The sequence below is a fragment of the Mustela nivalis genome, assembly GCF_964662115.1.
Source record: "Mustela nivalis genome assembly, chromosome: 19".
Lineage (NCBI taxonomy): Eukaryota > Metazoa > Chordata > Mammalia > Carnivora > Mustelidae > Mustela > Mustela nivalis.
This window is the reverse complement of record NC_139038.1, coordinates 38,037,179-38,058,044: the sequence shown is the minus strand read 5'-3', so window position 1 is coordinate 38,058,044 and position 20,866 is coordinate 38,037,179. Positions and strand designations below refer to the sequence as shown.

At 57.5% G+C, this 20,866-nt stretch overlaps 1 protein-coding gene and 1 long non-coding RNA gene across 6 annotated transcripts in view; one reads left to right on the top strand and one right to left on the bottom strand.

Annotated features, from left to right (window-relative positions):
• Nucleotides 1–20,866, top strand: part of CRAMP1 (cramped chromatin regulator homolog 1) — a 54,905-nt gene that overhangs the window by 14,630 nt on the left and 19,409 nt on the right. For all 5 annotated transcript variants that reach the window (XM_082713956.1, XM_082713952.1, XM_082713953.1 and 2 more), the window contains 5 exons: nucleotides 3,148–3,301; nucleotides 8,830–8,913; nucleotides 11,738–11,786; nucleotides 19,962–20,047; nucleotides 20,493–20,616. In XM_082713956.1, coding sequence (XP_082570082.1) covers nucleotides 3,148–3,301; nucleotides 8,830–8,913; nucleotides 11,738–11,786; nucleotides 19,962–20,047; nucleotides 20,493–20,616 — 497 coding nt within the window. The remainder of the gene's footprint in view (nucleotides 1–3,147; nucleotides 3,302–8,829; nucleotides 8,914–11,737; nucleotides 11,787–19,961; nucleotides 20,048–20,492; nucleotides 20,617–20,866) is intronic.
• LOC309854613 lies at nucleotides 2,100–20,745 on the bottom strand. Its single transcript, XR_014306316.1, has 4 exons — nucleotides 19,048–20,745; nucleotides 15,439–17,824; nucleotides 5,320–8,891; nucleotides 2,100–4,355 (listed from the first exon to the last, which is right to left on the bottom strand). It is a non-coding gene; the product is annotated as an uncharacterized lncRNA (long non-coding RNA).

Genomic DNA, 20,866 nt, shown 5'->3' with positions numbered 1-20,866 from the left:
ATGTAGGGGCGCCTGGGTGGCTCAGTGGGTTAAGCCGCTGCCTTCGGCTCAGGTCATGATCTCAGGGTCCTGGGATCGAGTCCCGCATCGGGCTCTCTGCTTGGCAGGGAGCCTGCTTCCTCCTCTCTCTCTCTCTGCCTGCCTCTCCATCTACTTGTGATTTCTCTCTGTCAAATAAATAAATAAAATCTTTAAAAAAAAAAAAAAAGAAAAGAAAAGAATTTTTTATGTATTTTATTTTTTTTAACAGTAAAGACGATTTAATTCTTTTAGGTTTCTTATACTTTAACTTTTCACTTTCAAGCCATTTCAGACTTGGAAAAAGTTGTGGAAAGTGTACAGAGAATTCCATGTGTCCTTTTGCAATGTTCCCACAACCTCAGTGTGCCCAGCACAACGAGGAGATTGGACGTGGAGACAGTAGCACTTACTGACCTGTGGGCCTGACTCAGGTTTGGTTGGTGTTCCCACCGATGTGCTTTCTAGACTAGGGTGCCACATGCATTCAGTGGTCATGTTTCCTGAGCCCTCCCTCAGGTGCCAGGCCCTCTGTCTCTGTCTCCTTTGTTCTGTCAAGACCTTGACGCTTTTTAAAAAAAAATTTAAATTCAATTTAGTTAACATATACCGTATTACTCATTTCAAGAGTAGACATTAGTGAGCCATCACCTGCATATGATACCCAGTGCTCATTCCATCCTGTGCCCTCCTTAACGTCCATCACCAGGTTACCCCACTGCCATCCCCTTTCCTCCAGCAACCCTCAATCTGTTTCTTAGCATTAAGAGTCTCTTATGATTTACCTCCCTCTCTGATTTTGTCTTTCTTTTTTCTTTCCCTTCCCTTGTGTTCATCTGTTTTCTTTCTTAAATTCCACATGTGAATGAGATCATACCATGATTGCCTTTGACGGACTTGGCATAATGCCCTCAGGGTCCATCCATGGTGTTGCAAATGGCAAGATTTCATTCTTTTTGATGGCTGAGTGAGTACCTGTAAACACTGGGGTGCAGGTGTGCCCCTTCGGATCACTACAGTTGTATCTATGAGGTAAACACCCAGTAGTACAGTCGCTGGGTTGCAGAGTAGCTCTTTTTATAACACTGGTTTCCACAGTAACTGCATTAGCTTGTATTCCCACCAGCAGGGTAGGGAGTCCCCGTTCTCCATGTCCTCGCCGACACCTCTCATTTCCTAAGTTGTTGCTTAGCCGTTCTGAGGGTGTCTCATGGTGGTTTTGAGTTGTATTTCCCTGATGCCGGGTGATGTGGAGCACTTTTTTGTGTCAGACCTTGACAGTTTTGAAGACTCCTGGTCTGTTAGGTTGTCGAATGCCCCTCAGTTTGGGCTTCTCTGAGGTTATCTCATGATTAAGTTTACATTTTGCATTTTTATCAAGAATACCATGGGAGGGGACGCCTGGGTGGCTCAGTTGGTTAAGCAGCTGCCTTCTGCTCAGGTCATGATCCCAGTGTCCTGGGATAGAGTCCCACATCGGGCTCCTTGCTCAGCAGGGAGTCTGCTTCTCCCTCTGCCTCTGCCTGCCATTCTGTCTGCCTGTGCTCCATCTCTCCCCCTCTCTCTCTCTGATAAATAAATAAAATCCTTAAAAAAAAAAAAAAGAATACCATGGGAGGGGCACCTGGGTGGCTCAGTGGGTTGAGGCCTCTGCCTTCGCCTCATGTCATGATCCCGGGGTCCTGGGATCCAGCCCCGCATCCGGCTTTCTGCTCAGCAGGGAGCCTGCTTCCCCCTCTCTCTCTGCCTGCTTGTGATCTCTGTCTGTCAAATAAATAAATAAGATCTTAAAAAAAAAAAAAAAAAAGACTACCATGGGAGTGTCAGGCTGTCCTGGGCACATTCTGTCTGGAGCGCGTGGTGTGCTCTGTCCTGTCTGGCAGTGTGAACCTTGAGGACTGCGTTCAAGTGCCCCCTGCCAGGTCCCGTACTGACTCATTTTTGTTTTGTTTTTACGTTTACTCTATGTAAATAGCCTGTTTTTCATTTTTTTATCCACTAACTGTAGCAATCATGCCATTTTTTGCCTGAAATAGCTATGATTACATGGTTTGTCCAATGATTTTCTGATTCCATCCTTCTTTCTATACTTACTGGAGATCTCGTGTAAGAAAGAGATCTCTCTTCTCCCTCATTTAGGTACGAATTCACTGATTTTTTTTTTTTTTTTTTTTAATCTGTGTGGACTCGGGGACATGTAGGCTACTCTCTCCCCATCGGTTCCAATCCCTCTTGGTTTTGCTGCCCATATTTTTGCAGGTTTGGCCCCTGGGAGCCTTTCCAGGTTGGCTCCTGTTGTGCCCAGGCACTTGCACACTTTCTGGGTCGACAAGATACTGCAGGCTCGCTGGAACTTGTCCCGCTCCCGTCTCTTCATGGTGTCCTGGTTCCTTCTGGGGAATGGGATTTAGAAGCCAAGATGCCGGTGCTGGGGGCGCTCGTGCTGCTGGGCAGCTGTCCCCTGCGGGCCCACCCCAGGACATCTGTCTTGGCTCCAATGGAGAATTGTAGCCCCCACATGGCGCCAGTGGTGACTGCGTTGTCCGGGACGCCGGTTCCACTCTGAGAATCCCAGAGGTCTCAGCCCCGACGTGGAGGTGTTGAAGGAAGGGGTGGCCCATGGGATGTGTGGTTCTCATACGAGGTGTGCATCCTCACTGTGTATCCAATACAGGATATGTTGCATTTGATGGAAGCAGTGGGTGTTTCTGGATGGTTGATGTGTTGTTTAGATGAGGCATACCACACTGCCCTCCTCTGCCCTTGCGGTCTGTGTTCTGTGTGTTCCTGTGATCGTCTTCACGGGTGGTCTTCTCGTGGTCTCTGGGCCCCTCCGTCTGAGGGATGAGTGTCGTGCTCTCCCACTCCAGGGCCCTTGCCTCTGTGGTCTCCTGTGCCCTGATAGTTTTATCCCTGAGTTTCCACTGATGCTTTATCCGTTGTTCGAATTGAAACCTGAGGTTCTAGGGCGGTGAGGTTGAAGTTCCTGCAGAGAGAAGATCCGTGAAGGAGGTCTGCTTGACCACAGTTGTCTCCTTTCCCATTTTTCCTGTCTCGGGAAGGGTCTGTGCACGCAGAAAACTGCCCTGTTGTAATCTCTGTGCTTTTACTGTGGACTTAATTTTCCAGCATGGGAAAGACTTCGAAGCCATTCAGAACAACATCGCCCTCAAGTATAAGAAGAAAGGCAAGCCCGCAAGCATGGTGAAGAACAAAGAGCAGGTCCGGCATTTCTACTACCGCACGTGGCACAAGATCACCAAGTACATTGACTTTGATAACGGTGAGTGTGCTCGGCCACGGCTGCCTGCTGCTCAGGAGTGGGTGCCCACAAGCCCTCCAGATATAGCTGTGGCACTGCTCTCACCCAGCCACATGGCCAGGGACCTCTGTGCCTCGTGGCACTTGGGCTGCTGGTACGCCCAGGCACCATCAATTAAGCTGATGGAGAGGAAGCTGCGTGGGTTCTGACAGCCCCGCGTGCCTGGGCGTTTAGGTCCCTGGCTCAGCCTGGGCCCGTGTCTGATGCTGGGAGGGCAAGGCCCCCGGTCCCCCAGGAGAGGCAGGGTACAGGTGCGGGCTGGCCAGAATAGAACCCCCCCCACCGGTCCCTGTGCTTCTTGCCCAAGGGGAGCTCCTTGGGGTGAGGGTGGGACCAGGGGGCATGGGGAGGGCCTGGGGGAGGGCTGGCTTTCTCAGGGCTCTTGTCTGTGTTTGAGGCTGGGCTCAGAGTCGTGCCGTGTGCGGTTTACATGTTGGGTTCACATGTCCCAGTCCGTGCTCTGAGTGGGCTTTCTGATCAGCCCCCGTCCCTAGGGGTGGGTGTGGCCGCCTCCTGTCTCTTGGGGTCATGCCTGCCGCACCCTCATCGATCCACCTTTCCTGGCGCTGTTCTTGGTGTCCATAGCCTCACTCTTCTCCCGGTCATTCCAGACGTTTGCTTTCACTAACTCGGCTCATTCTGACTGTGCAGTTAAAGTAGTCTGAGTTCTGACGTAGAACGACCGTGGCGTCTGGTCTGTCACTCCCCTTGGAGTCTTTGCCGCCGTGAGGCCTTGGTGTGAGCCCCTTATGGCGGACCTCCCGTGTTTCCAGTGCACTCGCTCTGGGCCTGTTGGGGATGTCTCGGCCATGCGCCTGCCAGCGCCCCCCAGGCCGACCCATCCGACTTCCCTCCCTGACCCTTCCTTGGGTCAGCATGTCACGACCTGGGGTTCCTCCTCCAGCTCGAGAAAGGCCCAGAGAGCACAGTTCAAGCAGTCTCTTTCTGTAAAAGGTCAGATGGTAAATATTTTGGGCTTTTCCAAACTTTGGGGTTTGCAGTCTGTGGAAATTCTCTGTAGACAGAAGGTAAGCAGGTGTGCGTTACTTTTTTCAGAAACACTTCTTTCACAAAAAGAGGCCGTGGGCTGTGTTTGGCCTGTGAGCCATAGTTTGCAGATCCCTGCCCTGGAGAAACCCTTCCCTGCTGCCACCGGCCAGTGTGGGAGCCCTTGGGGATGGGGCGCCCGAGCTCCAGTCACAGTTGTTACCTGACCCTGTCACCTGAACGTAGCTCCCTCCGAATCCTTGTGGACATCTGTCACCAGTCAGAGTCTTGCTGGTTGTACCTCAGAGGTTTTCGGGTCTGTTCTTACTGCTTGGTCCTGTTCAGATCGTCACTGTTCTGCCACGGCCCTGTCCCACTGTTCTGAACCTGCCCCTCATGTCTCTGCAGGGCTGATCCCTGCCTGTGCCCCTGGACTCTCGTGCTGACCCGCAGGCTGGTGGGAGCAAGCTGTTTACCATCCTGGTGCCCATGCTGCCACCCCCGCCTGGTCCGCCTCCCTCATCCTGCTCAGCTTCCTAGGCCGAATGCCTGTGACATTCTCCCCGAAATCCCACCCTGCATCCTTCTCTGCCCTCCTCCTGCTGCCCGAGTGGAGACTGGCTCTGCCTGTGGCTCAGTAGATGAGAAAACTCAAGTGCAGCCGTGCAGGCCCTCACCCAGGCCCCCCAAGACAGCCAGTGGGAGAGCCGATACCCCCCCTTCTTCCCAGGCACCCTCTGCATGTGCTCAGCATAGCCCCTGCCCCACGAGTGCGGGCTTTCAGGCCACGTTTCTTGCCGCTGTGGGCTTTCTCTGTGCTCCCTGTTGAGTGATGTCATTGCAGGTGAACACGTTTCACTTTTCCTTTCAGACTGACAGGTCACTTCTGGTGGCTTCGAATAATGCATTTGTGGACATCCCTATTCAAAGAGCACTTTTCTTCAGAAACGCTTTCTTTGGGAAAATCGTATGGTTGAGATCAACTTACTTACCTCTCGTTGTGAGTGCTGATCGTCCCCTGTGAGGATCAGGGTCCAGGCCTGCTCTCCTGGCTGGCTGCTGCTTTGCCGTGTTTCGCATCAGGCTCTGTCCTTGACTGAGGCAAGGAGGAGCCCCTGGCAGTTGAGCACACCCCATCCGGGGGCAGTCCGTCTCCCCAGCAGGACCCTGTGGCAGGGCCTTCCCTCTGCCAAGTTTACAGCCCCACTGCGCTGCTCTCTGGCCAGCACAATGCTCTTGTTTTCACGAGTCCTTTCCAGGTCCCTTTCCAGCTTGACCACCTGCCACTGGTCACCTCAAGCGGTATCCTTCCAGTCCTCATAGGGGACACATGTATCAGTGTTTACAACACATAGGAGGAGCCGACTGGGAGGAGGGCTCAGCACCCCGAGTCAGTTCCAGCCCCCAGGTCCTCCAGTCGAGCCTGGCACCTCCATGGGGAAAGTAGATCAGGAAGGAGCAGTGGGTCCAGCATCTTGGGACAGCGTGTCTGTCGATGTAGATGGCCGTTCTTTCTGGAGACCTGTGGGAATGGCCTGTTGACTGCCATGCATTAGGGACTGTCCCTTGGTCTTTTGCTGATGCTGTGTTGTTTATTGGGTTTTGGGTCTGTATGAGCATGAATAGGAGATTCTCTGCTGGCCTGGGAGTGTGCTGGCCAGTGAGTCATGTCTTTCTCTCGAGCAGAGTGTCACCGAGCTGGCTGTGTACCTGCTGGCTGCACGTGTCCTTAGTTCTCCCCGCTTCCCAGATACCAGCACAGCTGCAAAGCCTTTTGAGTCTATGACTTGATAACGTCCGTGGTCTTTATGAAGCCTGTTTCTGCCTTCTTCCACAATGACCTGTGTCCCTGGCATCCTTTACCTGAGCCATGTGCTTCCTGGTGGCTCCGCCTGGGAAGCGTCTACCTTCGGCTCAGGTTGTGATCCCTGGGTGCTGGTATCAAGCTCCGTGTCGGGCACCCTGCTCAGCCGGAGCTTGTTTGAGGATTCCCTCTCACTTTCTGTCCTTGCCTCCACACTCCTTCACCCCAGGACATGACCTCGTGAGAAGAGCCTTCTTTCTGTTGGACTGTTGGTTCCACCAAAGTTTTGTATTTATTTGTTTATTTATTTAGATTTTATTTATTTTTTGGAGAGAGCGCGCGAGCACATGTGCACAAGCAGGGGGAGGGGCAGAGCAGGAGGGAGAAGCCAGCTCTGCCTGAGTGGGGATCCCGATCGGGGCTCGATCCCAGCACTCTGGGAGCATGACCTGAGCTGAAGGCAGAGGCTTAACCCACTGAGCCATCCAGGTGCCCATCTACCAAGGTTTCTCGCTGGTCCTGGTGATCTCTCCACGTTGGTGGCAGCAGGGTGACCACATGAAGCCCGAGGGCTACCTGCCCCTTTGTGGGGCTCTGGCAGTTGCCTCGGCTTGGTACTGCCCTGCTGTCCTCCCTCCTTATGCGTGGATCCTCTTCCTGTCTCTGTGGATTTGCCTGTTCTGAACGTTTCGTAGCGGCAGTGTCACATTGTGTGGCCTCTCCCTGTGCACCGTGCTTTCTCAGCCCGTCCACTTCGTGGCCGCTGTTAGAACTCTTACCTCACGTGGCAGACAGATCCCACTCTCTGTATGTTCCACGCTTTTCTGTCTGCTGCCTGGCGGTCTCAGCATCCGGAGCAGCGGTCTCCTGTGAGAGGCCCGACGAGGCCTCGGTGTCTCTCCGGAGAGCCTCCAGGAGTGGTTGGCGTGACGTTAGCAGAGTCCCAGGCTCCTGCCGGCCTGTGTGAGGATTAGAAGCCTCTGTTTAGATCATTCGTTCATGATCTTATTTTCACTTGCTGACACGTTTTTGGTTTCCTTTCCTGGGGATTTAATCACACACCCAGAGTGTTGGGAGTTCGGAAAGGGCTCTCTGAGGAGAAGCCAGAGAGAGCCGTTGTGAGGACAGTGGACGGGCTGAGTGAGGACGAGCTGCCCGGGTCACTGCTCGGTGACCACAGACTGTGCTGGCCCGAGCTGGCGGGTCGCCCTCAGGTTTGGCCTCAGGTACGTGGAGCTCAAAGCAGCGCGGTGTTCAGCGCAGCGGGATTTGTTCTCTCTGTTACAAGACCGCATGGAGGCGGTGGGGCGGGCGCAGGGACAGGGTCTGCCCTCTTTCTGCTCGGCCCTTCCAGCATGTTGCTTGTGTCCAGGGCGGCCAGGCAGCAGCTCGGCAGGGCAGAGGGATGGGCCACAAGGAAGCGTTTGTCGTGAGACAGTCTTCAGTCATGTCCGGAGCCTCGGGACATTTCCCACTCACACCTGAGGCCAGGTCGTAGTGGCATGGCACTGTCTAGCCCCAGGACAGGCTGGGACGCATGCCGTCTGACCTGGATGTCTTGCTTCCTAGTGAAGCGAGTCTGTTGGAGAGGAGCTGGGAAGGGTGGGTGTTGGCACTGGGGGTGGTTGGGGCTGTGGTTCCTCTTCTGTATGGCCCTGAGCCCTGGGCGGTTGGTCAGTGGTCAGAGATGGCGTGATATGTCCGCGTCCTGGGTCCCGGAGCCGCAGGCCTCACACGGAGCTCGTGTGTGTTCTGTGTATGCGGAAACAGACAGTCCCACCCCACCTCCTCTGCCTCTGTGGAAGCTGGCCATGCTGACATCCCAGTCTGTCCTCCTGGGGACATCGCTCTGCTAGTGAGGTCTCGTTTCCTAGCCTCACCCCGGTTTCTTTGGTCTAACGTATTTTAAAAATCTGAAAAGCAGCCCCTTGTTCCTGTGTATGTCTCACTCCGATTCCCCCGGGGGCTGATGTCCTGGGAGACCAGTGCCGCTTCCAGTCTGCGACAGGAGAAGAATTAGGCACAAACAAGTCAGCTCCAAGAGATTGGGAGCAGGGGACAACAGTCAAAAAGACTGCTGCCACGAGCAACTCCACAGTCTCACTTTCATTAGATAGAAATAGCCAACAGAAGGACCGATGAAGGTCAAACGTTAGTCACCTGTCTTGCGGACAAGCAAGGAGGATAAAGTTTATAGTTAACCAAACACATTCAAAGGGCTCTTCTAAAAAACAACGGGTGCTTCTGGGAAGAGAAAAGAACGATAACGGAAAAGGGAAGCAGGCGGTATTTCGTTCCACCCTGAGCTGACCGGGTGTTCCCCTATGCTCGGCTTCCCTGGCCGGGCAGTCCTGGTTGCCCGGCTTATGTGAAGGGGCAGCCTTCCACCCTGAGTGAGCGGGCATCCCCAGCTGCCCAGCTTCACAGTCGTCTATCGTTCTTCTCCCCAAAGACCTGTTGCCAGTATATGTTTTTCTTAAGGCCATGTCTAAATGCACTTGGCAATTAATAAAATCCTCCAGGGGTTATAGTTTAAGTAACAAATTGTTCTGAGGGGCAGTAGCAGACCAGTGCACATTGGCCGAAACTATGAGATGAGCTGCGTTCGTGTCCCTTGCACTGGTCCTGTGCCGGGAGCTGGCCACTGTCCATGTGGGTATCTTCCATTGTAAAGCTCTATCTCGTCTTCGTCTTTCAGTGTTCTCCCGTGGGCTGAAGAAGTCATCCCAGGAGCTATACGGTCTGATCTGCTATGGCGAGCTGCGGAAGAAGGTCGGAGGCTGTGAGTACGGGTGCTCATGGCTCTGGGAGTGATGCCCCCGTGTGCTTGCAGCCTCTCCTGATGGGGCCTGCTCTCCTTCACCGTGGGTCTGTGATGCCAGGGCTCTTTTCCCTCCGACAGGTGCAGTGGGCCCCCACGTACCTGCACCGGCACTTGGTGACACATTGTTGACACTGGTCATGTCTGTGTGTGCGCCCCACCCCCGGGCATACTTTCTTGGTCGGCATCTGAGGAGGGCCCTGGCATTCTTCCTGTGTCCCCTGAGCGCAGGGGCGTTATCCTGCATGCCCATAGTCCTGTTACCCAGCAGGCTCTGCTGTCTTACCAAGTCTCTGCCTGTCTTACCGGAACACCCAACACCCGATCTAGTCCCATTGGTTAGGGATGTTGTGCTCTGGCCTTCCGGGGGCCCTGAGTGCCCAGTGGCCTACCTCGCCACCCCACGCGGGCCCAGAGTAGGGGCCTCTGCAGGTGCCACTGGCCACCCTCCCACAGTGGAAGAGTGCTCACCCACAGGGCCACACCAGAGGCCCAGTGAGCCCCATGTGAGGGGGTCGTAAGCCATCTCTCTGGTCACCCACCCACTGCTCGGCAGGGGTGGTTGGATGGGGGTGTGGAAGCAACAGAGGGACGGGTGGATGGGTGTTGTGGTTCGTGGACTGCTCTGCGCATGCTGGCCTAGACAAAGGCAAAAACCAGACAGTAGGCTTGGCGCTCCAGCCCCATCCTCCCCGTAGTCTGAGCACTTCTCTGTCACCAGCTGGCTTCTCCTGGGGGGCTCCTGGGTGTGGTGCTATACAGGGCAGTGACTTCTCCCAGCCACTCCTGTGTGGCCCCTCCTTTGTCCCCACCATGTACAGGTCTCAGCCTGTGCACTCCTAGCCCATCTGAGTCCTTGCAAGGCAAGCCTGGCTCTGACCTTGGGTGGTTTGCCATCGTCACCCCCCTACCCCCATCCCCGGGCAGCGCTGGGACCCTGGCCCCAGGGGCATCTGTACTTGGACCTCCTCCCCTCTTTCTGACACTCTACAGCTCAGCTGACCCCTCCTGCTGGTGAGGGGGTCTCCCCCATCCCTCAAGAGGGACCCAGGCACCTGTCACATGTCCTCTGGACCCCACCTGAGTTCTTAGTGCCCTGCACCCCCATGGGGCTGGCCCAACTGAGCCCTGCCTGTCCCGCGCCCACAGTTGCACTCACTGGGATGTGAGTGTGCACAGGAAAGCGGCATGCTTCGGGGTCGCTGCCTCCTGCAGAGACTGCTTGTGGGCAGGCGCTCCCGGGCTCTGCCAGAATTGCGGTCAGAGCGTGCTTTTATTTAAGATGGTCTTCCTAGCTGAGGTTTCTGGACCCATGTGAGTCCTGAAACAGTGGATGTCCAGTCTCTGCTGTGTCCTGGGACTCGGACACAAGCACCGTGCGTCAGCAGTAGGGCTGCTGTGCTGGGGGTGTCCCTGGGGCCGAAGAGGCTCCACCTCGATGAAAACAAGTGTCCGTACAAGGCTCCTTGGCTATGAGGTTGCAGGTTTGCCCCCAGTACTGTGTCTTACACCCAGAGCTTATTCCTGCTGCCACAGCGGCCTGGTGTTGGCACAGGCCATGGGGACACACCAGCCACCTCCAGTCCTCACCCGTGTGTGGGGCGGCTTTACCCTGAAGGCTGGGTCCTGGGATGGTGCCTGTCGCATGACTGAAACCTGGTGGTTGCCACATCTCCATCCCTGGGCCTCTGTCTGTCTGTCTGTCTGGCCTACCATACAGGACCGATGGGACCTTCGCTCTCCTTTTGGCACTGCTTTCTGCTTTCCCTTTGATCTCTGCTCCCACGCCCATGGACCTACAGGACAGTCTGGCCTCCTGGCGGTGCGCCTGGCCCTGCAGACCCTGCCTTCCCCAGGGACGGCCTGCTGCGCTGCTCACCCCTGGGGCTGCTGGCACCTGTGTGCGCCAGGGGAGGGCTGCGCCTGCCTCTTTCCCTTCTGTTCGGAGGCCCATTTCTATCCCTCCGGGACTTGGCCTTGCTGTCCTTGTCTTGTGTCTTTCAGTGATCATTCATCTGTAAAGCTATGTTGTCTTCATTCTTCTTTTTTTCTTAAGATTTTATTTATTTGACACAGAGAGAGAGAGAGATATCACAAGTAGACAGGGAGGCAGGCAGAGAGAGAGGAGGAAGCCGAGCAGAGAGCCCGATGTGGGTCTCAGTCCCAGGACCTTGAGATCATGACCTGAGCCGAAGGCAGAGGCTTAGCCGACTGAGGCACCCAGGTGTCCCTGTCTTCATTCTTGAAAGGTGTTTTGCGGGATGTAGAGCTCTGATGCGACCGTTTTTCTTTCTTCACTGTGAGGATGTGGCTCCTGCATCTGGCCTGCGCGGTTTCTGGGGAGTGCCCGCTGGCCTTGTGTCTTCACTTTTCTGGGGAATGGTTACTTTTCTGTTCATCGTTCACCCACCCTGGGGATCCGGTGACCCAGAGCAGACCTCGGCGGGCCCACGGATGCCCAGAGCCCAACAGGAGAGGCCTGCCTGCTGATGACCCTGTGGGGGATCTGTGCACCCCATGGCTGGGGAGGGTGGAGGCTCAGCGTAGGAGTCTGGCAGGGAAGCATCCAGCATGCGGAGGCAGGTAGTGTTCCCCTGAGATAGTCCGGGTGGATTGAGATGACGTGCAGGTGGGGACAGTGCTCTGGGTCCGGGCTTTGGGAGGAGCTGCGGCTAACGGCGGGGCCTGTGTTCTAGAAGGCCGTTACCTGGTAACAACTTGGGAATCTTCACGGATTTTGTTCCATAGAGCTTTGTGGTCACGTTTATTTGCTTTTCCTTTAAAGGTATGGATGACAAGAATGCCACGAAGTTGAATGAGCTCATTCAGGCGGGGTAAGTGGGGCCTGCCCCATGGAGTGCTGCTGCGGATTTGGGATGTATGCGGGCTTCTCTGAGGCCCAGACCCTGGGACTCGTGGTTTTCTTGCCTTTTCTCACTGGGGCCCGTAAGGTGCCGAACTCCCTGGGGTTAAGCGGATGGCTGCTCAGAGCCCTGGGAGAGCAGGGGACTGCGCCCAGGTTGCTCCCTGTCTCCTCCTCCCCTAGGGGCCCCCTGGCAGGGTGGCAGCGCCCATGCAGCCCTGACCACCTCACGTTCCCGCCCTGTCCCCACTTGGCGTGCGGGCTGGGAGTGCCTTCTCCTCTCGCTCCTGCCGTCCCGTGGCTCCTCTGGTCCTGTTCCTGCACTGCGCCTGCCGAGGCTCTGCGCCCCTCGAGGCTAGGCCGGGTTTGCCCCTGAGGTTCTCCCGCTTGCTCCATGCTGACTGTTGCTGCAGCAGAGATGATGTGTGACGCGTGCCTGGTGCCCCATTCAGATTTGGCCTTTGGGGCCTCCTTTACTCTGTCACCCTCACCGTTGGGTCTGACTGGCTTCGTGCTGATGTCTGACTCTGGGCAGCTCTCCAGCCCTGTAACCGCCCACTCCTCCCCACTCCCGGAGCCCTCTTGGGACCATCCCAGTGCTATACTTTGCTTCCTGCCCCTCTGCGCTCTCCTTGGGCAGTGGGAACGCTCCTCGGGGCCTTGGCGAACCTTCTCTGGGGAGGGATTCCAGATCCAACTTGTCCCCCATTTCTGCGCCCCAGTTTATAAATCCCGTACAACATAGAGCTCCTCTGTGTCCCAGCCGGGAGGCTGCAACAGCCCTTCCTGGGAAGGCCCCGACCTCACACTCTTGGGGTCCCTCTTGGTTGCCTTTTGCTCCTCTTGCCTGTCAGCCCTCTGCCTCTCCCGGCAGGTGCCCTGGCCACGCTGCTGCACGGCCCGGACCCTCCCCTGTTCCCTGGTCTGCGGGTTCTATGTGCACGGCCTTCCCCCTGGTGTGGCCCTCATTGACGGCTGCCACCGTGTCCCTCCCCTCGACCTTCCAGAGCTCATGCGCTCCGCCTAGATCTCTGCCCCCTGTCCTAGATGGACCCACAGGTCATCTCTGGGCCCCTCCCAGTCGAAGGCTAGCTATCCCCTGGAACGTCTGCAGGACGTGGCCTTCTTGCATCTCTGGTCTCCTTTCTCTCTCAGCCTGGTGCTGGCTGGCCTGCACACCCCCGCCCATTGGGCGTGAGTGCCTGACAGCTAGGGCTGGCCAGGTGGTTTGTGCCTTGGCTCCAGCTCCGCGTCTAATGGTACAGATGCTCCCGTTGGGCTCCCAGGGGCTTATTACCATGAACTGCCCCCTTGGAAGCAGGCGTGGTAGTAACCAGGCCATGTGTGTGAGTGCCGTGTGGAAAGAGTGGCAGTTTGCCTGGCCTGCTATGAAGGGGGCAGGCAGCCTTCACCGCCAGTGTCCTCGGGCAGGCGGAGCCTCGTGGAGGCGTGGGGCGAAGCTCCAGAGTGAATGACTCTGGCTGCCGAGCCCCACCCCCATTGACCTGCTACAGTCTCAGCGTCTTCCTTCTTCCTGCCCTCACACAGGCCCTGCCGTTCTGGGGTCAAAGCTGAGTTTGTGCGCGCTCGGTGTGCCATGCGTGCCTCTGGGGCAGCGTTGCGGGAAGACAGAGGATCCTTGGCAGAAGTGGTTGCTGGTGTTTGCGTCTCCCCCGCCAGCAGGAGAGCTGTCCCGCGAGTAGGAGCGCGCTCCCTGGATGTGATTTGGGGGGGGGCGTCTCCTTCCCCTTCTATTGCACTTGCCCCAGACTCAGGGCCCGAGCCGAGATTCCTGGTTCTTTGTGCTCAAGGGCGTTGGGCACTGGTTTAATGGAAAACTGTGCATTTGCTTGGCTTTGAGTTAGTCTCGTTGCAGGAGCAGCGCAGAGAGGAGGTGGCCTCCCGGGTTTCTGGACAGAGAGGGGTCTGCCTCACGGTCCATCGACTTTGGGGAAGGCATGTTGAGAAGCGTGAAAGCGACTTGGTGGTTGGTTTTAAGGCCTCCTGGAGATTGGAGAGGCCCTGAGCTGGGGGCCAGAGGGACGAGTAGCCAAGTCTCCACGGTCTGGGCGAGGGGCCATCATACTAAAGCCTGAATGTGATGTGACTGTTGGGATGGTTCCGACCCAGGTAGGATCCAGGAGGTACATGTGCACTTCACGTTTGCCTTGGATATTCAGTGCCGCGCTGTAGGGACGGCCTGTGGCCGGTAAACAGCGTGTCCCCCGGGGCAGGTGGATCAATAACCGGGCTGCTCTGGGGGGACCAGAGAGAAGGTTTCCGGGCCGCATTCCCCACAGCCGGTGCAGATACCCGGCCTGCAGGAAGGGCATCATAATCCTCCATGCCTCGCTGTGGGCTGCGCGCAGGGACTCCTGAAGGGGGCCGCGTAGGGAGGCGGGAGGCGGCCGGTCGGATGTGACCCGAGTCCCCCAGCAGCAAAGTCAAGACAGTGGCTGAGAGCGTGGGGAGGCCCGTGTTCTCCCGCCATGAAGGCACGGAAGTGGGGTTGCAGCCTGAGGCACGTTGCGTCTCCCCTGGCTGCCCTGGCATGGGACAGCCGTCGGGAGAGCTTGCAGGCCGATGTGCCCACTCCCCAGACCCCCGGGTCAAGGAGGGGGAGGGGTGTTACCACGCGGGCCTCCCCGCATGGCTCCAGCCAGAGAAGAGAGCGGACAGAAGTGGTGTTGTTTGTCACAGTTGTGGGTGGAGAGTCTCAGGGCACTGTCCGTGGAAGTGTTTGCAGACAGCGGGTGCGCAGTGTGCGTGTGTGACCCACCCTGTAAGTGTGCGTGACCTCTGACCCCACAGTCCCACGGTGGGGGAAGCCGTTAGGGTGCGTACCGCAGCACACTAGTGCTGGCAGAGGGCGGCGCAGAGGGAAGCGAAGGGCCTGGCGGGCTGCGGGGTGCATTCTCCTCTGGAAGTGAGACGGAGTGAGTGCGTGGCCGCAGCGGGACAGCTCCATGAGTAGCTCTCGCCTCACACCAGGGCCCTCTGGGGGTGGCGGGCCTGCAGGGCACCTCCGTTATTCACACCAGCCTTGTGTTTGAGCATCTCAGAAGCGAGCTTCTGAGGAGGGTTAGTTAGAGGAGGGAAGGTCCGCTCTGGGAAAGGGTGTTCTTGTTAGCTCTACGCTGGTGTGACCTCTTTTGCCCTGTGGAGCCTTATTTGTGAAAATGCATTTGTCTGTATTTCTGGCTGCAGAAGTTCACCGTCTGGCATAAGCCTTGGGACCTCTTGCTGAGTGGCTGCTGTCGCTGCCTGGTGGCCAAATTGTGTAGGAGCCCTCGGAGGGTTGTGGGGTGACAGCGACACCCCTAGTGCTGGCCCTGGGACCTCGAGGCGGGGACAGGTGGGAGCCAGCCCCAGCACAGGCCCCGTGGGTGGCAGGCTGCACGTCTCGCTGGGGCTAAGGTTTCTGACTGCTGTTGCCCCGCTCCACTGCCGCTGCCCTGGCCCCGGGATACTCCCTCCCTTATGCAAAGACGGGCTCTCCCTCTTCCCCTGGCTGCGAGCTCGGATGCCGCCCCAGCCCTGAGCCTCCACATGGTCTGCGTGTTGTGTGCCTCTCACATGTGACTGGCCATCTCGGCACTCCCTTGGGCACCGTGGGAGCTTACCTGTTGGACTCCGGACCAGCCCATAGCTCCAGAACAGCTGAGTGCCGGGCACCGGGGCCAGGTCAGTCGGGGCTCCAGGGAGCCCCTCACAGATCACAGGTGGGGAAGCACGGTGGTGCCGTGTGCTGCCGGCTCCGCGTCTGCTCTGACTGACGTGCCCGAGAAGCAAGGCGGTTACTCTTTCAGTCTTCAGAAAGCTGATCGTGAGAAAGTTCAAGCATCAGAAAGGTTGAAATAGCAGTAAAACAGACCCTGTCTCCCCTTGATCTGGATTTACTGGTGGAGGAGCCACCCGCAGGCCGTGCTCACGTGCAGTGGCACTGGGTGGTCAGAGAGGGTGGTCCTGTGTGTGCACGTGCTGTCACTTGTCCTGTTGTGCTTTCCATTCCCTTTCTCCCCTGTTGGGCTGTGGCCTTGTCTGTGGTCTGCGGTACCGGCCGCTGTCTGGAAGCGGGTCGTGAGCAGGTGCCTTCTTACGTGTGTGTGTGGCAGGTTAGATCGAGAGTGACAGAGCAGTGTCTTGTGTCCACCATAGGCTCCCTGCCCTACAAGACCCCCGTGCTGTCCTGACTCGCTCCCTCCCCCAGCCCTGTCGGCAAGGGTGCCTTTTTCTGAACGTCACCGAGAGGGCATCACCTAGAAGACGGCCTTTTCACACAGTCTTTCACGTCCTGTTCCGAGTGTGAGGAGGTGCACGGCGCAGACACGGCCAGGTTCATCACCCCCAGCCTCCCTCTGCTGCCCCTCTGCGGTCCCCACGCCCGCCCAGCCATGGCAGCCCCCTAGGGTCCTCCTCTCCCAGGATGCTGTCCATGCGGGGTCACACCACGCACGGCCGTCTGAGGTTGGCAGTTTCCACGTAGCGGTCGGTGTGCCTGTGAGCTCTGTCCCTGTGGGTCTGGAGTTGGTGCCTCTCCCTGTAGCGTAGCGTCCCCGTGGCGGCTGTCCCGTGTGTTTCTCTGTCCCCCAGGGAGGGGCATGGGCTGTTCTGCAGAAGCTGCTGCTCTAAACCTTGGTCTCCGTGTGTTTATTCCGTGGCACCCAGGCAGACGGGTAGGGGTGTGGGTGCTGGTTTCCTAGGGAGCTGCCTGTGGTCTTCCAGGCAGGCCCGTCACTGCTCACGCTCTCCACACTGGGCCTCACGGGTGGGAAGTGGTGTCTCCTGGCAGGGTCGGTCTGCATGTCACTGGGGACTGGCCACCCTGAGCATCTTTCTTGTGCATGTCCGTGTCGCCCTTCTGTCTCTCTCCAGTAACCAGCCTGCTCAGATCTCGCACCTGTTTCCTTGTCACCGAGATGAGAAAGTTCTCAAAGTGCTGCAGAAACAAGTGTTTGGTCGGGTGGGTGTCGGCAGTGTTTTCTCCTGGTCTCTGGCTTGTCCTGCCTTCCTGTTGCCTATCACGGGCGGAGGGTGGGAGTTGGTGCTCAGTCCTGCTGAGGCCCCGTCTGCCATCTTCCTTTATGGGCTGTGACTTCAGTGTCACCTCCGGGAACTCTTTGTCTCACTCAGAGTCATGGTGCTGCTCTCTGCCTCCTTGTAAAAGTTCCAGGGTTTGATGTTTCTATCCGTGGTCTGTGTCACACAGTTCGTGCCGTGGTTCATGTTTGTGGTCCGTAGGCATCTGTGGAAAGCGCCATCCTTCCTTCCCTGGTGCTCCTGCACCCTTGTATGAGGCCCACAGGCCGCATTGCATGGGTCTGTCTGCAGGTTTCCCTCCTGTTCCACGGCCGGGTGTGTCGCCTTCCACCAGCAGACACCTGTTTCGGAGAACAAAGCCAGTGGCCCATAAAGGCGAAGGAGACATGGGGGCCGTCAGTGGGGTGCCCGTCGGGAATGGCTCCTTTACTTGAGGCTGTGGAGTGCCGACGCAGCTAAATTCCCGTGCTGCCGCTACACACTTCCTCAGTGGTCTGTGAGTGTCCTCTCATTGGAGAGCTGTAGGACACGGGAGCAGATGGACCAAGGAGAGCCCTCAGGTCGCCCCCCGTGGCAACAGTCCCAGGCTAGCGGCATAGAGTCAGCACGTGCTTACTGGGCTCATCACGTGACTTTGCAGAAGGGAAAGCCAGACTCCATGCCTGTTGCCTGTTTCATCAGAGCAACAACGTGGGGGTGTGGGGGGGTGGGTTGCCTGGGGTCCTCTGTGTGACCTTCCGTCAGAGTCGAAATGCAAGCCTTCTGCAGATGGTGTGTCTTAAAGCCGGGCCGCCCGGCCTGGTGGTCGCCTGGCCTGGTGGTCGCCCTGCCGTGGCTTAGCTCCAAGATGGACTTGAGGCTATGGGGCACGGACCACATCCAGGACTGTGGCCAGGCCCATGAGGCCTGTCCGCGAGCATGAGCGGGGCTTTGCCTCGGCAGCTGCTAGCCTCAAGACATTCATAGGACCTCCGTGTAAGAGAAGAGAAAAGAGAGCGTGAGCTGAGATATTTTCTGGTCATACAGAAGGGGGCTGTTCAATTTCACTTAAAAAAAAAAAAACTAAACTAAAAAAAGGAAGTCAGAAAAGAGCAGTTTAACGGAAAATGTAATTATCACAAACACAGGTGCCCCGTGGCGTGGCCACGCCCACCCTGTGTTGTTGCTCTGGCGCAGATGGGACAAGAAGTGATGGGCCTCTGCCCCCAGGCCCCACAGCTGCTGGTGGGACCGGCCGCGACCGAGTCCACCTTCCACACGCCCACGGCAGCACTTAGCTGCCTCTGTTTCCCCGGGTCAGGGGGACCACACCTCAGAGTTTCACTCTTCAGCGGAGCAAGGTGTGCCTTCCACACAGACTCCGTCCTCTTAGCCACGCCGCCTGGCCCAGTGAGGGGAGCAGACTTCCTGGTGTCCTGGTCTCTTCGACGGGCGACCCTAGCTCCACGCCGCTCATGGTGCTATGCTGATCGCCGGCACAGAAGGGACTCGGCCAGGAGGCAGCTGGGTGCACGGCATGGCGGCTACATGGGGGGCGTTAGCGGTGGGGTCCTGTGAGACTGGCTGCCGCAGCCTGATCCTGCCCGCATCCCACCGCCATCCCGGCCTTCTAGACTCCCTCTGGGAGTTTCCGTGAAATCTGCTGTGGGGGTTTCAGAGCTCTTTCTCTCCCCAAGAGGAGGGCGGTGCAGCTTTGTTTCCTCAGAGGTGGGAGTTGTGTCTGAGCCGGCTGCAGCGCATATGTGAGCGTGCCCGGGACTTGTCCGGGGGCGGGGAGGGGGCAGCCAATGCTTTTTGTGCACCGCTGAGAGTATCGGGACCTCCAGCTGTAGGCAGGACTGTTCCAGAGTCATGCTTCTATAGTTCTGTGCGTCACACACAGTTACAGCTGCATGCACACCCAGTGGTGCAAACCTTAACCCCAGCCACCCTGTCCGCCTTCTGTTCCAGAAGTAACCACAGACACAAGGTCCGTGTGTATCTCTGATTTTTTTTCCCGGGGAGTTCATGTGTGTAAATGTATAGATATAATACTTGATTCTTTTTTTACACGCTTGGAATTGTAGCACATACGTCCTCTAAGTCCCTCACTGGGTTTTCTTAGAAATGGAGTGGCCATGACACAGCAGCTCTCTCCTGGAGAGGTCACAGCATTCCAAAAACTGGTTAAAACACTTATAAAAGCAACTTACAGCATACCAGACCCTGCTAGAGAGTGTGAACCTGTATCTGTAGCCACTGGTTGGCTGGCCAGAGCTGCCTGTGACGTCCCAGGGTCCTGTGGTGACCTGATCCCAGAAGCGCTGTGCCTTTGGTGACTTCCTGTTCCAAGTGGAGGAAGGACTGCCATGTCCCGCCGGGTCCCCAGTGTTCCAGAGTTGTCGTCACTTCCCTGTCATTTTTCAGGAGAGCCAAGCTTTCTTGAGTATTCCCAAGCCTCCCGAGTGTGATTTCCGGAAGGAGCTCTCTTTTGGATGTTCTGTTCATCAGTTACAGGAAGTCCTTTAGTTTGTGTCATTCTAACACACAAGCTGTGGCCACGGTGGGGTTCACACAGGGTCATCCTCAGCTGTGGCAGGTCAGGGGCCCGCCTGGGGTCCATTTCGGGGAGCACGAGCCGGTGGCACCTTGTGTCTATGGGATGCGAGGGGCTCCTGCTCCCGTGGGTCCCGCCGGTGTGGCTGATGGAGAGACCGCAGAGTGCTGTAATGGGGAGTAGTGGCCGCCTTGAGCAGGGCTCGGAGCTTCTGCTCTCCAGGGACCCCAAGGAGGTGGAGGAGAAAAGGGCATGCATTTGACATTTGACGGGCTCCTGCACAGTGAGCATTCAGGGAATGGATGGCAGCTGGTGCCACACCACCTGCAGGCCGGAGGGCGGGCCCGCTTCTGGTGACGGACAGGGGTCCTCCTCGCAGCGGGAGGCCCCGGGCGGGAGGACAGTGGGACTTCCAGCGTCATAGTGTGGTCTCACCGTGTGCAGCTGCCTGTGACCCCGGGAGCTTCCAGACCCCGTGTCTGTCCGGGCTCTCACTGGCCCTCTGTGTGTGCTCGGTGGGGAGCAGTCATTCACTTGGAGACCTCATAGTTCCCCTCAAACCCTTCCCAGGGCCACCACCGTGCGCTACAAAGGGAGGAACCTGCGGATCAAGGCACCCATGTGCCGCGCGCTGAAGAAGCTCTGCGACCCGGACGGTAAGTGCCTATGGCTGCGGGGCTGCTCTGGTGCCGGTGCACGGCCGAGCTGGCAGTGTCTCCCTGGCAGCTCCAAACCTGCTTCTGCTGCTCCTGCCCGCTGGTAGCACCTGCACTCGAAACTCCGTGTCACAGCAGTGTGTGCCCTAGGAGACTGAGTTTAGCTCAGAAGCCACAGCCTGTTCAAACAAAATGTCTGCCAGTGTCACAGGCAGGTCTCTTGTGGCCTCTCGTGGCCTGGCCCATGGCTTAGGCTTGCGGCTGTTCCCACAGCCCTGCTGGCGTCCCTGCTTCAGAGCCCGGGTTCCTGGGGCCTTCTGTGCCGACCTCACTGGCATCACAGAGCTGTTCGTCCGTTGATTCTCTTAGTTGTGTGGCCGAGCGCACGGCCTTCTACATCAGGGTTCACGTGTGCCGGGCCCCTCACGGCCCCATCTTGTCACAGGCTTGAGCGACGAAGAGGACCAGAAGCCCGTGCGCCTGCCACTGAAGGTCCCCGTCGAGCTGCAGCCGAGAAACAACCACGCCTGGGCCCGCGTGCAGAGCCTGGCCCAGAACCCAAGGCTCAGGTACCGTGGCCTTCCGCACTTCGTGGGGGAGGTGGGGCCCCCAGGACGCAGGTAGGGGGCAGTGAGGCCCTGTTGTGGTGGCCCTCAGACCTGGGGGTCCTGGAGGGGTTGAGCTTCTGTTTCACATGTGGCAGGGGCTCTCGGGCCACAGGAGACAGATGTTGTGGTTAGCAGGGTGATGGAGACAGTCCCTCCCCTCAGGACCCCTTCCCCGCTGTTGTAGCACCTCCCTGGGCATTTGTGTGGGATG